Consider the following 16,611-nt stretch of genomic DNA (forward strand, 5'->3'; position numbering starts at 1 on the left):
CACATGGATGTGAAATACATGTATGAAAAATGGAGAAAACCTAGTTAAGACGATTTCCTTAACACTGGAAATTTAGAGGCAGAAATACCGAGGGACACAGCTCTGACCCTCCTTTTCTCCCTCAGTGGCAGATGTGGCTGTGTTGACCTTGTTTTGTCAAAGAAAGAGCCAGGTGCTTGTACATATTCCTGCACAGGTTGATAAATTTTTCCCACGTGTTTATGCAACTTCCTAGTATAAGGGGATGGTGTCACAGCAAGAATTACACTTCCCGGTGAGTCCAGCCCTCAGAGTCAAAAGATGCTCAGCTGAGACACGTGGCTGATGGCTCTCTCTGCCCTGTGTGGCTGCTTTGTGTGCAAAAGGCTGGACTTGCTGGCCAATGATTGGAAATTTTATCTGATGTTGGAGTGGATGGGTGTGTGTACTGTGGTCCAACTGGAACCCAGCCCTGGGTTGGTGGAAAGACTGACTGCTTCCTTTGTTAGGTTTGGGAGCAGACAGCTGGATGCTGGGGGAGAGCTTGGTGACCTGGAGAAGGTCCAAGGTGTGAGACCATCAGAGGGGTCTGCAAGGTCCCGCGAGGGGACCTCAAGTGTGGGGGCCTGGGGTTAGGGTGTCCCTGGAGACTCCCATGCAGGTTCTCATGGGGACCCCTTGGCCCTCGCTGGCCATCTGTGACCACCAAGCACAGATAGTCCCGGGCTGCAGATGTGCACAAAGTGGAACTGTCACCGACAGTGTTGCTTGTGAATCTGCTAAAGAGAGGGAGGCAGATGAGGGCTGCCGGCGGTAGACCTTTGTGTGTCCCTGACCTGGGACAGCCTTAGCGGGGGAAAATTAATCTCTGCTTTTAGAGAGAGCTTTCTGAAAAAGCCAATGGGGTGGCCTTGGGCCACTGTGATTTGTGAACTTGGAGCTGTGTCTTCCCTTTCTTATAAATTGTGTTCAGAAGCAAGGGAGAAGGTGACTTCTTAAGTGCCATGTCGAAGGGACTGAACAGAAGTGATCTTGGGACAAATTAGCTAAAGTGCTAAATAACTAATAGATTCAGGGTTTCAGGTAAAATTCTGTTTGGGAGATGACAGTTGCTGAACTGGTGTCGAGAGAGAAAAGAACATCATTTGTGGAGTCTGTTTCAAGAGAAAAACATTGGTTTGAGTCCTTTGGAATATTGGGCGGGGGCTCCGAGGAGGAGAGGGCACAGACTTGCAGCAGGAGCTGCTCAGGGTGCGAGCCCAGTGAGCAGGGCCCAGGCCTTGCAGAACGGCTGGCCTGGAGAGGGAAGGGTGCAGCCTCCCAGGCAGGGAAGGGTTTCTCCGCTGCTCAGGGCGCACAGGCTGCCAGGGCCCCCTGAGCCTGCAGGATGAGCACCTCTCGGGTCTCAACACTTTTTTCTTCTCTGAGAAGGCTTGGTTAGATGTCCTGGCATTCCAAAAGGTGGACCAATTACTGAAGCATTAAGTACGCGTCTTTATCTAAAGCCCTTTAAGAAATGAAGTTCAGCGTAATGGTTGCCTCGGATGAAGGGGAGATCATGTGTGGAAATGAAGAGTGAAAAGCGCACTTCAGATTATAATTCAAAACGCGTGTTTTCTGACACCTGCCTTTTCAGGTTTTGGTCAAACGGGGTGTGGGTCCTGTGTGAGATCCCAGATGTCCAGGGCCCAGGCCTGGCTTCACAGACGTGGGGCCGTCACGTGGGCCCTGTGCTTGGAGTCTGTGCTGCCACCTTAGGACTCGTCTTATAATTATTAACACGCGGTACTTATACAAACTAACGCAGTCACTGCCTGTCTCTGTGTGCGCACTGTGCCTGGCCACACCTGTCTGTCCTCCTGTCCTTGACAGCCACCCCACACCCTTCCCGGTCCCTAGGAATCCCTTTCTACTCTCGGGTCATTTCTTCCTCTTAAAGTTTCCAATCATGAGTGAGAACATGCTATTCTTGTCTCTTTGTGTCTGGTTTATTTTGCTTGACAAGATGCTTTCCAGTACCATTCATTTTTCTGCAAATAACAGAAATTCATTGTTTATGGCTGAATAGTAAATACTAGGTCACGAGTATTTGCAATATTTATCCATCTGTTAGGACCCCTTTTGTATGCTGACTTCATTTCCTTTGGATATATATCCAGGAATCGATATACCTGGATCATAGGTACTTCTAGTTTTAGTTTTGTTTTTGATTTTTTGTTTTTTTTTTCATAGCGGACATAATTTTTTTCCCCACATTCTTACCAGCATTTAAAAGATAACCATTCTAAGTAGAATGACATGGTGTCTCACTGTAGTTTTGGTGCGCATTTCCCTTATGGCTAAAGATATTGAGCATTTTCCACATTTATTGGTGACTTGTATTTCTTCTCTTGAGAAATACGGCCCTCCCGATAATTTGCTCAGTTTTAAATTGGACCGTTTGTTTTAAGGGTTTTTCTTGAGTTATTTTTGTATGCAGTATTCTGACTACGCATCCTCTATCACATAAATAGTGAGTATTTCTTTCCATTTTTTAGGTGTTCTTTCCTCTCTCTTGTCTGATCGCTATGGAGAAGCTTGAAGCTGAGTAGAATCCCACCCACCGGCTTTGTTTCCTATACTTTCCCCATCCTACCCAGAAAATGATTGCCTGTACTATACCTCTAGCAGCTTCAGGTCTTCCATTTCTGAGCTGAATTTTACACAGGGTTGAGAGGACAGGAGTCCAGCTCCCATCTTCTGCCTCTGGGCATCGTTTCCCCAGTGCCATTTGTTAAAGAGGCTGTTCTTTGTTTAGTGTTTGTTTTTGGCACTTTTCTCAAGTTGGCTGTAGAAGGTGGATTTACTTCTAGTTCTTTATTCTGTCCCACTGGTCTGTGTGTCTGTTTTGGGGACCATCCCAAGCTGTTACTATGGCTCTGTACCATGTCTTGCAATCAGGTACTGTGATGCCCCCAGCCCTGGACTTTTTTTCCCCCTCAGTATTGCTTGGACAATTTGTGCTTCTAAGTGAAGTTTTGGATTCCTTCCTCTACCTCACAGAAGAGGGTCACTGATATGTTGAGAAAAACTGCATTGAATCTGTAGGTCATTTTGTGCAGCGCGGCCATATTAACTATTAATTCTGCCAGTCTGTGAACATGGGAGGCCTTTCCACCTTTTAATGTCCTCTCCAGTTTATTTCCTTAGTGAAGGGTATTCCAAGGTAGTTTTGTGACTACTCTAAATGAGATTGGTTTCATGATTTCTTGGCATCATTACTGATGTACTGAAAGACCGCTGATTTTCAATGGTAATTTTGTATCCTGGTATTTTATTGAATTATCTTGACAGTTCTTGTCCTTTGAGGCCATGTTTAGGTATAGAATCATTATGCATAGAATTTTGCATATCTCTGTAATCTATAGAATCTGCCAACAGGAATAACTGACTTCCTCCTAGGGCACTGAAACCCCCACCTATTATTGTATTGGAGCCTATATCTCGTTTTAGATTTATTAGTGCTTATTTTAAAAACTAGATGTTCTATTTTTAGGTGCATACAGATTTACAATCTTCTTGATGATGCTTTGATCATTATATAGTCACCTTGTCTTGCTGTTTTTGTCTTAAATTTAAATCTATTTTTGTCAGACATAAGCATACCTACTTCTCACTTCTTTAAAATTCCATTTGCTTAGAATACCATTTTTAATCCTTTTACTCTCTCCCCCTCTTCCCCCACCCCGTGTTTATCTTTGCTAGTGAGGTCAGTTTCTTGTAGGTAACATATTAACTTGGGCCTTGGTTTTCAATTACTCAGCCAGTTTGCATCTTTTAACTGGAGAATTAAAGCCACATATATTGGGATTTTAAAGTTAACGGAAGGTTATGAGTGTGTTTGTTTTTATTTGTTGTGATTTTTTTTCTTTGGTTATGAATGTTTTTTGTTCAAACCTTGTTTACCACTGTGGTTTGGTGGTTTACTGTATTGATACTGCTTGATTTTTTTTCTATTTCCCATTTGTATAACTGTCCTCCAGTGGGATTTATACTTTGACATTTATTATAAGTTCTCTTCCATTTTTGGATATAGGACTTCCTTAGACTTTTTTTTGGTAAAGCAGGCTTAGTGGTCGTGAATTCCCTTAGTTTTTTTTGCTATTTCGCATTTTTATTATGAAAGATGTCCTTCTGGGTAGAATAATATTGATTGGAAGTTATTTTCCTGCAGGTTTTAAAATAAAGCATTCCTTGTTCTCCTGGCCTTCAGGGTTTTTGTGAAGCTATCTGCTCTTAGTCTAATGGAGTTTCCCTTAAATGTGACTTGGTGATTTTCTCTTACAGATTTAAATTCTTTCTTTACCCTGTACTTTTGACAACTTGACTATGTGTTTCAGAGTGAGGATCTACTAGTTATATCTTTTTGTTTCTGTAGGCCTCCTGTATTTGAATGTATATGTCTTTCCCAAAACTTGGGAAGTTTTCTGCCATTGTTTATTGAATAGGTTCCTATGCCCTTAACTTTTTATTTCTTCCCCTTTGGCTATGCCAATGATTCAGATTTTTGATCCTCTTCATTCATTTTCTGTAATATTTCAAAAGACTTCTCCAAGTTCCAATATTCTTTTTTTTTGCACTTGTGTTGGTCTTTGGCTGAAGCTTTTGACTGCATTTTTATCTTATGGAGCTCTCTTCATTTTCAAGATTTCTGATTGGTTCTCTTTCAAAATCTCTTTGCCGAATTTCTCATATGCTGCATTGTCTTCTTAATTTCATTTGACTATCTGTATTTTCTTGAATTAAAATAAAAACATTCTTTTGCATTATTTATCAGGCACCTCATCCTCTCTGATTATCTTTGGAATCTGTTACTGCAGAGTTAAGAACTTTAGAATGTGTTGTATCCCCTTGTTTTTTCATATTCTATTCATTTTCTGAGATTTGTATATCTGGTAAAATGGATATGTCCCATTTTTACAGGCTGGCCTCCTCAGAAAGTGGGTTTCTCCTGAAGATGTCTTGGGAAATCAGTTATGCAGCGCTGAGTTTATTTCCAGCTGAATACCACAGTGTAGTCTCCCTGCTATCTTTTGGCTGTGATTAGTGAGTTTGGGCACAGTGCATACAGTACTGGAATCAGTGAGATGTTCTGCAGGATCCTGTTAGTGATGTTCTAGCAGTTCAAGCAGGGGTGGTAGATAGGAGAGAGGTTCCTCATACCGTGGGAGTGGTTGCCCCTATCAGATGATGGCAGTCTCCTTGGGCACTGTTGATACTGGCTCTGTTACTTGCACAGGTCTCTGTTCTTGGCTATTCCAGTAGTGGTCAGGGCCTCACATGCTTGGGATAGGCAGGGGCAGGAATCACAGCGCTCCTCTGGGACATTTAGTGCATGATCGGACGAGATGTGCAGGTGACAGTGTCGGTGCCAGGGCGTTACTCCTCGGCAGTGCTGCAGGAATGTCCACGCTGGATCACGACCTCGGAGTCCCCCACGCCAGCTATTCATCTCCCCACTTCTTTCATGTGCAGTGCGCGCCAGGGACCAAATGGGAATGGGTCACAGCTGGATCCAAAGTTCCACCTGGCTGTGGAGTTACAGGAGAGAGGCAGAGCAGAACGCAGCTGGTGCCGGGCAGTTTTTCTCTGGACTATTTAGGTTGCACACCCCAAGGGCAGGGAGAAGGCTGGTGCTTTTCTCCCCACGTTTTCATTTGTGGTGCTCACCAGGGATCAAGCTGTGGCGGATCCAAGGCACACTTGCTCAGCTAAGGTGCTCACAGGGGTGGGGAGACCAGGAGAGGGCCCTTGCCGGGCAAAATTTCTCTTTGCACCTTCTTAGGCTTTGTACCTCTGGGACCTCAGCCCTGCTGGAAACTGCCCCGTCATGCCTCTGCGGGAACTCCGAGTTGTTTCTCTGCCTAGTTAGTGCCTGTGTGTGGTACTAGAAGAGGTGTGGTAGGAGCCACGCAGGCCACCAGTCCCCGTGAAATGCTGCGTGTGACTGGCCCTCACCCCGGACTCAGGGCAGCCCCTCCCGTTCTGCCGATGCCTCCTCATGTCACAGCACCTGTTCCTCACTAACTGGCACTCAGAAGGGTCTGTCAGTCGTTCGTTCTCTCTGCCACATCTGGCAGCGGAGCAGGTGCAGTGAAACATCTGCGAGGTCCCAGAGAGGCGAGTGTGGGAGCTCCCAGGCCCTGTAACTGCCTGCTCAGGAAACAGATTCCCTCACAGGATGGCTCCTGGCTCCAGCTTCCAGGGCTTTTGATGGGAAATGAAGTGCATTCCTTTCCCAGTGCCAGATGGCTCTGCAGATTTCAGGCCTCTTCTGTATTTCGACTGTAAGCCTGCATGAGCTGCAAACTTTTCCTGTGGAGTTTCCTGGGACTCTGTCATCTTTACTCTTGTGGAGGGGAGACTCCTTGGGTGGCGAGTGATAGGACAGTTTTTTTTTCTCTTGCTGTGCAGATGTCCCAGGTCTCTGAATTTTTACCAGGTTTCTGTTTCTCTGCTATTGAATCCCAATGTTCTCTTGTACTGCCTCATGTCTCTATCCAGATATGTGTGTGTGTGTGTGTGTGTGTGTGTGTGTGTATGCACACACACATATACACACCTGTAGCTTTGGCTGCTTCTGTGGAGAGCTGGGTGAGTGCTGGGTACTTTTGTTCAGCCATCTTGCCCGCACCCTGTCTTAAACTTAATAATTTAACATCTTTGTTTCGCATTGAGACTTGCCAATTTGGCAGCTGCCTATATAAGTCTTCTGTTTTCTGCAGAGCTTGAGAGCTCTGAAATGTATTGACTTTTTTCTTTCTAGAAAATTGATATTTGAGGGATGCTTGTTGAGGGAATGAATGTTTGCACTGTCAAATTTACAGCCTAGTCCATGCTTGATTCAAACATCACAAAATGAAAATAAAAGACTTCTAAATTGAAATGCAACATTAAAATCACAAAGCAAAAACTAGTAGGTAGCTCAAAAAAGGTGAAAAATTACCTTCAGAGCAAAGTAAAGATGCTTAGTAAAGATCAAAGTATATCTAAGTCTGCAGCATGGATTCACAATCTCATAAGCCTCTTTTTCTGTTACTGAAGCAGATGGAAGTTGCTGCTCCAGTGCTCATGTGAAACAAGATAATAATGTATCTAAACAATGAGATTCCAGTCACTAACACTAATTCTCATAAAGAAGGGCTTCTTGGCTAGCCTTGGTTCCATGTTGGAGCTGGCAAGAGTCAAGATAGACTTGGGGTATACTGTCATCTTTTTCCTTACAAAACTCAATAATGTATTTTTGGTTGAGGATGCTTAGCAAAGGAAATAGAAACCATGAGAGCCACTGTAGGTTTATTTGCTAAAGACAAATAATTTCAACTGTATTAGTCTTATAGTTGAGGAAAATGATCTTGACTTTTAGCAAATTATTTGAAAAAAATGTGATATTTTTGTGAATAGACAAATGTACAGGGGATTTTGGGATAACTAAAGTTCACTAAACAATAGACTAATTGATAAGTGGACAGAAGGAATCCAATGTCATCTAGAAAGTCTAATCCCTCACTCTTGACTTTTTAGTTTAACATTCTATCAACAACCAGAATGATAATAATGCTTATAAAATTTAGAGATGATACAAAATTATGACAGCCAACTTGCCCTACAGAACTATTCTAAAAAATATCTTGAAGTTGGAACAATGAATGAACATAAATCCCTTGAAATTTATAAAGAACAAACAAATAACATAGTCAGATTTTCAAATTAAATACACAGTCCGTAATGAGAAATGCTTAAGTTTAAAAAGTCTGAAGGAGGAAAGTATAGAGTTGTTAAATAAAAGTTCAAAATAAATTGAGAGTATGACACCAACTGCTTGGGGACAGCAGGGAAAGAAAGACCATTTTCAGCTGAATTGTTGAAGTATCTAGAGTAGGAACCACAAAATTATCCTCTACAGGCCACATGATATATAGTCTTTGCTGGCCGTGCAATCTCTGGCATAATGTTTTGATTCTACCACTGTATTGTAAAAGCAGCTGGAGGAAATATGGGAATGAAAATGGCTAACGATCTTGACACACACAGACTTGAATTTTAGGTCATTTTTCCATGTCATGAGATCTTTTGATTTTAAAAAAACCCCTTGAAAATATGAAAACAAAGTATAAACATGTCAAGATCAGTCATAGTTGAGACCATATACAAATAGATGGCAAGTGGGATGGCTGGTAGACCAGTTGGCTGACCCTAGTTAAAAGGACACTGTGATCTGCTTTGTTCACAATACTTATGGGTGGATGAAGACTATTTATAAAGGAAGCGTTTCCCAAAAAGCAGCTGGGGGAGGAGCTAGACCAGCAGTGGAGCTAGACCTATGGCGTGCTTGCTATTTTTGTGTTAAGACACAAGATGTTAATGTATGAATTGGTTTTTTCCTCTAAACTAAAACCTCAGTATTCAGGTTTAAATGCATGGTTGACATTTTACTATAAATAAGTGGGTCTTGGGTTGCATTTTGGGCCCTTGTCTCTAAGAGGTTTGCCATCACCAAGCTAGACCCTCTCACTCCAAAGAATAGAAACATAAGACAGAGTATGATAAATACTGAAAAATGCTGGAAGAATGTCAAATAAGTAGAAGATATTTTCCTCTACTGATTTACAAACCTGGGTTGATGAGTGAAAGTTTCAGGGAGGCAAATTTAACTTAATGGAAGGAAGAATTTCTGTCATACAGCTGCCTTGTCATAAAACAGGTTGCTGCTCAGTGACTTTTCAAGAAAGTTGTCGAGGGGTTGCACAGTGGGTGAGAGACTGGGATCAGAAAAAATTGAAAACGTTATAAAGCAAACCTAACCTTCAAAAATCCTTAGGACCTCTTGATTAATGTACTTCTTTATTTCTTCAAATGAAACTGCATCAGCCTAAAGAAGGAAGGAGAACAGTCTGTTATAGAGGAACACAGCTTGCACGAATAGAGAATAGACGTAGGGGGCTGGCGTGCATACTTGGAACTTGGGCAGTGACGCATCTATCCAGCAATGCTTTTGGAAATTGACTCGGGCAATAAATATCTTTTGGTCAAATAAGGAGAAAAAGCTGAGAGATGGAATTCTAGTCTGATGTTAACATATTTCCTATTAATGGAGAGACATGGCTTCATACAGTTTTAAACAACCGTTCATGTTGCTTCAGTTTATAACATTAAAGAACTCAGTGTTTTCACGATGACAATATCCTGATCACAAGCTTAACTTACAGCTAAGCCGGTGACATTGGCAAAGTCCCTGATGTTTATCCTCAAACGAAGGAAACCTCTGAGGTAACTGAGTGATTATGCTGTTATTCCTTAAGATGTTTTATTCTTGGAATAAAACTTACAAATTCTGCCCATTTTGTTGCAAACTTTATTGTATAATTTACATATTGTAATCATAGATATACCAAGCAACAATTTACTTTATAGAAAAATGCCTGTGAGAGCCAGTAAAACAAAGTACATGAATGACATCAATGTAACTGATAACATGTTAATCTGTATACATTTGCAAAAATCTAACATTTATAATGTTTTACTATCATACCTTGATATTTTTTTTTCTTTTATTGAGTTTATCGGTATGTTTTAGGTATACAGTACAGTTACATTCATTATTGGGATCCTGTACCTTTACATGACAGGTCTTGGTTCTCACTTTTTGCCCTTGTCCCTGCCCTCCCTTCACCCCCTCCTCCCCTCCCCACTTACAAACACTTTATTTCCATTTTTTCATTTTCTCCTATTGTTTTCTTTTCCCTTATTCCCTTTCCTCTACCCTTCCCACTTTCTCTACACCTTTAGCCCTTTTCTTCCTATTTCACATGGTCAGTTATCTCATTAGGATCTCATGTACTATTACAGCTTTTCACATCAGAGAAACTACTCACATACCTTGATATTTTCAAAAGGTTAGGATTTTAAAGTTATTCTATTTATTTCTTTTTAGTTATTACCTAGGTATATGTGTGGGGATCAATATGCCCCCTAGAATATAATACAGAGGTTGTGACAGGGCTTTGCCTCCATTGCAGTCCTCTGCTTTGAGATGTGTACGTGAACAACGACTGTACCCGTATCTGTTAGATGAGACTTCAGAGTTGTGATGGTTTAGATCTAAACTGTCCCTCCAGAATCTCGTATTGAAGAGGCCGGGCTTTTGGAAGGTGACTGGGTCATGGAAGCGCTAAACTCATGAGGGGATCGACTCGGAGTTCACAGCTGAGCGTGCTGTTAGCAGGTGGGGACTGGTTAAAGACAGGGCTCACTGACAGCAGGACCCGGAAGAGTGCAGTCTTGTCCTGGCTCCTCCTCCTCTCTCTCTCTCTGCTTCCTGGCTGCCATTAATTCCACAGCTTTCTTCTGCATGCCCTTTTGCCGTGGCATTTATGCCTTGCAGCCAGACACTGTGGACCAAACCCTCTGAAACCACGAGCCAACTTGCAGTATTTTCTCCTGGCGATGGAAAAGTGGTTAACACACAAGCTCTGTGGGAATCACCGTGCTGTATGATTTTCAGTCTCGGTCATGGCTCACTGTCCTCCACAAGTAGACAAGGAGCCTTAATTTATAAAAGTCCTTGTCTTGGTATTTTCCAGCACAACTTCCTCCATCCTGTTTCCACTCTGTGGCTGGGCATGTGATTATTATATTGCGGTGGGTTTTCCTAATCTTACGGTACTGGTTCATCTATACCAATAACTCACTTGGAACAAAAGACAATGTGACAGGCTGATACAGTGATTGCAGTGGGACAGAATGGTTCCAAACATGCCTGTTTGGTTTTCTACCTGCTCCAAAGTATCAACATCCCTAGTTCTGAACTGTAATGCATCTCGTTTCTCTGAATGCCTTCCCTTTACTCTTATGTGTGCTCTAAAAGTCTAATAAGCCCCTTCTCATGCCTCTTAACAAAAAGGAAAAGGGAATGTTTGATTTCACCATTTTCACTGTGTGCGACAAATGAATTTGAATTAATGTATTTAGTACTAATTACTGACACACAGCCAACAGTTTGTATGACACAGGCCTTATTTTAAGTAGAGGCTGGGGAGATTGGGTCCAAAGAAAGAAGTACTGTGTGAAGACTGTAGGAATGCCCCATTATTTTTCATTGTATGTGGTATACTATAGGCTTTATTAAGGTAGAGTTGAGGGAGACTGGGTAAAAATAAAGAAGTACATAGATTGTTGGACCTCCCTTTAGTCCTCCTACACTGTACAGTTTGGCCTGTATCCGGCATCAGGCTGATGAAAGCATGTCTTTAATTCTCCTCATCACTCCAGGACCCTCCTTTACTCCTGTCACAGACGTTTTCAGATTGAGACCCACTGTGGAATGGCTACCCGCTATTCCTCCTGAGGCCATTCACAGATCTTGGTTTCTTTAAACACACTTTCTTGGCCTATGCGGTCTCTACTTTGAAACCCAACTAGGGCAGACTTCTCGTCCTGACCAGCAACACAACGGAGTTCAGTGTGAAACAGACTTACCCGGGTTCTGTGTAGCGTAACATTATAGATGGTATTGTAATAAGCCGCCCAGCAAGTCTCTGATCTCGGGCAAGTGACCTCTCTGGTTTTGCATTTATAGAAATGGGATTGAAACAATGCCTGTCCTCCCAGGCTGGTTGTGAAGATGAAATGAGATTATGGATGGTAGGTGATTAGAGAGGATGTGGCACACAATTTTAAATAACAACAGAGACTAGTTTAAGCATATGCATTCAAGCATTTTAAAAGCATTATTGTTCCTTTCATAAAAGGAGTCCAGGAGCAGCACCAGCCCGGACCCCCTAAAGGTCTCAGCACCACTTACCGCAGCACCAGGGAGGCCTGGGGAGCCTGGGGGGCCTTGATGGCCAGGGGATCCAATAGAGCCCTTGCTTCCTGGTGGCCCCACGGGACCTATGGCTCCCTTTGTGCCCATAAGGCCTGGCTTTCCTCTTTCACCTTGTGGGCCTCTGTCTCCTGGGATTCCCTGATCACCCTGTTATGGAGCAAAAAGACAATGAGCTTTTCTAGAAAAAAATCAGCTGTGGTTAAGAGCAAAGGTTCTGGGTTCATACTTGGCATTTATTTGCAGTGGGATGTTGGATAAATAAATTAAACTCTGCTCCAGCTTCCTCTCTATATTAATACAGTAGTATCTAGAAGGCGCTGAGGTCAATGCCTCGCACCTTTGAAGCCCTCTGTCAGTGGTTCATGCAAACCAAGTCACCCCAGCAGCTGAGCACCAATAACGGTGGTTTTCTCCTCAGTATTTAGGTTCAATTGCCGTGTTGGCACTTTGTGATAAGTAAGTGGGTTTTGGGCTGCAGTTTAGGCACTTGGCTCTAAAAGGTTTGTCATTAGTGCTCTAGATCAACGATATCAACACTAAGTCACACTTTGTTGCCAGTTTGAACGATGACACTTGTGAAAGTCAACACAGCTGTCATCTCAGGTCTGGCTCTTGTTTGCAATAATCAAGGAAAATTGACAAAATGATCTCATTGCGCAGATTTCTCTTGAAGAAAAATGTCAGGGCACTTGAAGCCTTTCCTAAGTCATGTACCTTTTTCTCCCCTTCCTTCCTGAATTTCCTGGTTTGTCTGGTCTTTATGAGATGGTTTGGTTTGGGTTTGTCTTCTGTCCCTGACTTTTGCATGTGTGGGTGTGGACTTTTGCTCAGTTTCATAAATATGTCCAACTTAGGAAGGCGAGGCGAGCCTTTGAAAAGTTCATAACTGAAGAGGAGGGATGCCACTCAGACAACTTCGTATCATAAATGAACTATAACAGATTGTTGAGTAAAATATCAGAATTACGAATAAAGTTACATTAGATGTGCCTGAATCTGATAATGAAGTTTCTTCAATGCTTTCCTCATTGTGCAAAGTGTGTACTACTGAGTGGTCAAGAGAGAAAGAGAAAGAAATTACAGGTGTCTCAATTACATAATTTCAAACATTCAGTCTCACAGCACCTGCAAATGACAGTCACACCAAATGTGCTTGGAGGGTTCTTGAGGGTGCCCTGTTTGTTTTTGTTTTTTTGTTTTACTTTATTTTGTAATTATTCTGTCACTGGCCAAACCGTATTTGTCTTGATTTTTAAAAAATAATAAAAATATGTTTGCGTATAGGCAAATCAAGCCAGGTCACGTTGGGAGAACTTTCTGAGATAACCAGAAACCTAGCACACTTTGAATACCAAATAAATATGCAAAATAAGTGTAATTCCTAATGTTTTTGTTAGGTACAAAGATGTTCAGTACAGTGATACTTATTATAGAAATTGGGAAGAGACTCAGCGAAGAAAAGCCTATCCAAGAAGTGCAATAAGATATAGCCATTCAAAGGTAGATGTTGATGTATATTTACTGACAGAGAAGGATAGTTCTTATATGTTGTTAGATGAAGTTATTTACAAAATACCTTGGGCCTATTTTTAGATATGTATTTCTTTGCAGTGATACATTGTGTGTGTGTGTGTGTGTGTGTGTGTGTGTGTGTTACATATAAGAAGGAGAGAGGGAACTAGGCCCCAAAATATCAAGTGTCTATTTTCATGTAGAGACAGGCAGATATGTTTCTTTTAAAATTTACATTTCAATATTTCCTTCAGTTACCATGGATTAGTTGTGTAATAATAAAAAGCTGGTAAACTAGACCTGAGTGCACAAACATGCACCCACACTTTCACACAATAGCAGCCCTAAATAGGACTAACCTGAGTGATGATACCTGGCTAACTTGCAGCAGTGGTGTGACACTGGTCCTGTTAGAAAGTATTGGGGTTCATTAAAACAATGGGAAGTTTCCAGCAACCCAAACAGCTGGCATTATGGACTTCATGGCGTGTGTAGCTCTGCTATTTCTCCATAGCCTCATACTACCTTCCTTCCTTGGTATTCCTCTAGGTCAGTGGCTCCCAACGGGGGCAGATCTGCTCCCAGGAGGCCATGGGTGGTGTCTGAGGGTGCTTTTGGAAGGATGGTGGTTGTACTGCATCTAGCAGACACAGGGATGCTGCTAAGCATTCTGCAATACACAGCATGGCCAAACACACAAAAATTATCTGCCCCCAAAGACTGACAGCACTGATCTGGAGAAACACCTGCCTAGGTAAAAATAATTTGGGTGATGGCTTTCGTAAGCTTATGTGTCAGAAGCCAGATGGTAAAACCCTTCCAAAGTAGAGTAGCAAAGGCCAACCAGCAGTAATTGCCATATGGTCTGCTTCCAGGTCTTCCAATGCTCATATGTGACTACTTTTCAGTAGTAAATCCCTCCTGGAGATGTGTGGGTGTCTACACACATAACTGAGTGGCCCCCATGATGAAGCACTTGTAACAGACCAGAAAAGCAATGACAATAGCAATATACATACACGTTCTCCTTTGGGTCCTCTATCTCCGGGCTTACCCACAAGGCCCTGAAAGACAGACAGGGACACCAAAATCACTGCTTGCCAAGGTCTTGTGTCAAACTGACCAATCTAAATATTAGTGATCTGGGTGCAATTATGTATTAGAAGTTTTGTTTCAAATGGTGTTTCCGTACCTGAGCACCTGGTAAGCCATCTTTTCCATTTATCCCCTATAAGGAGAGAAACAACATTTCTAATTCTTCATCAACAGATACAGTTAAGCAAAACAAAAGGGGGTAGTATTTCAAGGACAGAGCCTTAGTAATATGTCTTCTGAGATCTTGGTGAGTCAGTGTGGTAAAATAGAAAACAAAATCATTAAAGTAGAAAGACTTGAGTGCAAATTCTGGTTCTTGCTGCTAGTTCCACTGACCATGTTTGGAAACTCAGTATCCATCCATTTCTTCAAAGGGAAGAATCTAGCAGTGGACCTTCAACCAAGGATTAAGTAAGATAACATGGAAAACAGCTCGCTTCAGTGTCACAAAGGCTTATTTCCTCTATCTCATCACTGACTAGAAATGCTTCTGGAGAAGAAGGGCACCCAAAGCACTAGCTGGCTGGGGCCTGGTATTTTTATTACCTTTGAGCATATTTTCCAGTGTAGTCTTTCTTAGGAAACCAGTGTCAGTTGCTGCTGGGGGAATTTCATAACATGGCCAGAGCCTGATGCTATTATGAAATCGGCAGTCAGAGAACAATTGTTTTTCAGTTGGAAAATATGAAAGGAAAGCTTGACATTTGTAATCACGGTTTGTGAGAGTATTGAATAGTGTCTTTTCATAGGAGAATGGAAGGTTTCCTGAACTTCAAAAGGCAGTTGTTGGAAGTGGTAACAAAGCCTAGCCCTACTTGGAGATTTGTAAGGGGAGTGGGAGAACTACTGGCTGGGAGATGTGAGAAGCTATAGTTCGGGGTCAGGTCAGGTACCCAGGGCCCGACAACATGGGCGTCTGAGATTTCATTTGAGGAGACGGAGGTGAGGAATGTGCTTTCTTAGCTGGCGGGCAACTGCATGGACACACTCTCTGAAAAGCCCGGGAGACTTTCATGGTGCTGGAATGGATTCGTGAGGCTGGAAACTGCAGACAACAGCATGTTTTCATTGCTGTAAATTACCCCGAAATCTGTCACAGGTGATGAGCCCAGCACAGTCTCCCAAGCCCTCTGTGATATCCTGGGAGTTATCTAGAGTACTCTAAGAACATATTCCTGAAGTGTATGGTTCAAAGAATTTATTATATCCAGGAACACAAGCAACAATGATAAAGATTAAGGACAGGATGTGAAAGAAACAACTGTCATGTGAATAGAGAAGATAAGCATAAAAACGGAATTCATGTTTTTGGTAATGATATAAGAAAACCTGTAACTCTTTTTGGTCTAATTTAGTAGAGACGAACATCCTCTTCTGTATATAAAGTTATTACTTTCTACCCACAGGGAGTCCTGATTTCAGAGATTTTTGTAGCTCATGTATTTGCCTCTTTCCTCCACATCTTATGTGGCTGAACCCCACGCCTGGGCACAACTAGCTTTCCTCCTCCCCAATGCCTGCATCTGAACAGGTGACCGGTGCCTTGTTTTAACCTAAATACACGATGGCAGATTGCAAGCAGCCCTTCTGCTATGTGCTCATCCTTCTGTATTTTCCAGTTGGATTTTCTTTCCTCGTCTCCAAAAGTACCGTTATTTTCCCCCTCAAGAGTCAGTATCACCTCCCGACTCCTCCTCACCTTAGCTGACACCTCAGTTCTTCATTTGCTCAGAAAATAGAGAAGCCTCACCTTCCCTTCACCACTTTCATCATCCATTTGTTCCCCATCTTCTGCAGCTCAGAAGGTTGGACAGCTGCTCTTCCTAGTTAGATTTCTGTGCTTTAGGGTGTCCGCGCTCTGACCCTTCTGGGTGTCAGAATTTCCCTTCATTTAGCGAATGGCTCATCCCTACCAAGTCCTAACATACTGCAATCTCTCCCACCAATGACCTTCATACAAGTCCAGTGGAGAATTCTCAGCCTTCCTATTGCTCGTCTGAATGCTTATCCCTCTCCTCTCCTTTCTCTCGAAACACTTAGATCACCTGACACCCAGGAAACGCCATTTGCCTGGTTCTCCTCGTAGCTCACTGGCAGCACCTCCACAGTCTTCGCTGGAGCCTCTCCCTAATGACTGAAGGGCTCCGCGCTATTTATCC

The 16,611-nt window shown here is 42.5% G+C and overlaps 1 protein-coding gene across 2 annotated transcripts in view; it reads right to left on the minus strand.

The window, feature by feature from the left end:
* Col19a1 (collagen type XIX alpha 1 chain) overlaps window positions 1-16,611 on the minus strand; it is a 296,825-nt gene that overhangs the window by 13,953 nt on the left and 266,261 nt on the right. For both annotated transcript variants that reach the window (XM_033756533.1, XM_033756532.1), the window contains 4 exons: window positions 14,550-14,585; window positions 14,377-14,421; window positions 11,822-11,992; window positions 8,824-8,890 (listed from right to left, as the gene is read on the minus strand). In XM_033756533.1, the coding sequence (XP_033612424.1) occupies window positions 8,824-8,890; window positions 11,822-11,992; window positions 14,377-14,421; window positions 14,550-14,585 (319 nt within the window). The remainder of the gene's footprint in view (window positions 1-8,823; window positions 8,891-11,821; window positions 11,993-14,376; window positions 14,422-14,549; window positions 14,586-16,611) is intronic.

The sequence above is a fragment of the Fukomys damarensis genome, unplaced genomic scaffold (genome assembly GCF_012274545.1).
Source record: "Fukomys damarensis isolate Sample0158 unplaced genomic scaffold, DMR_v1.0_HiC HiC_scaffold_27, whole genome shotgun sequence".
NCBI lineage: Eukaryota > Metazoa > Chordata > Mammalia > Rodentia > Bathyergidae > Fukomys > Fukomys damarensis.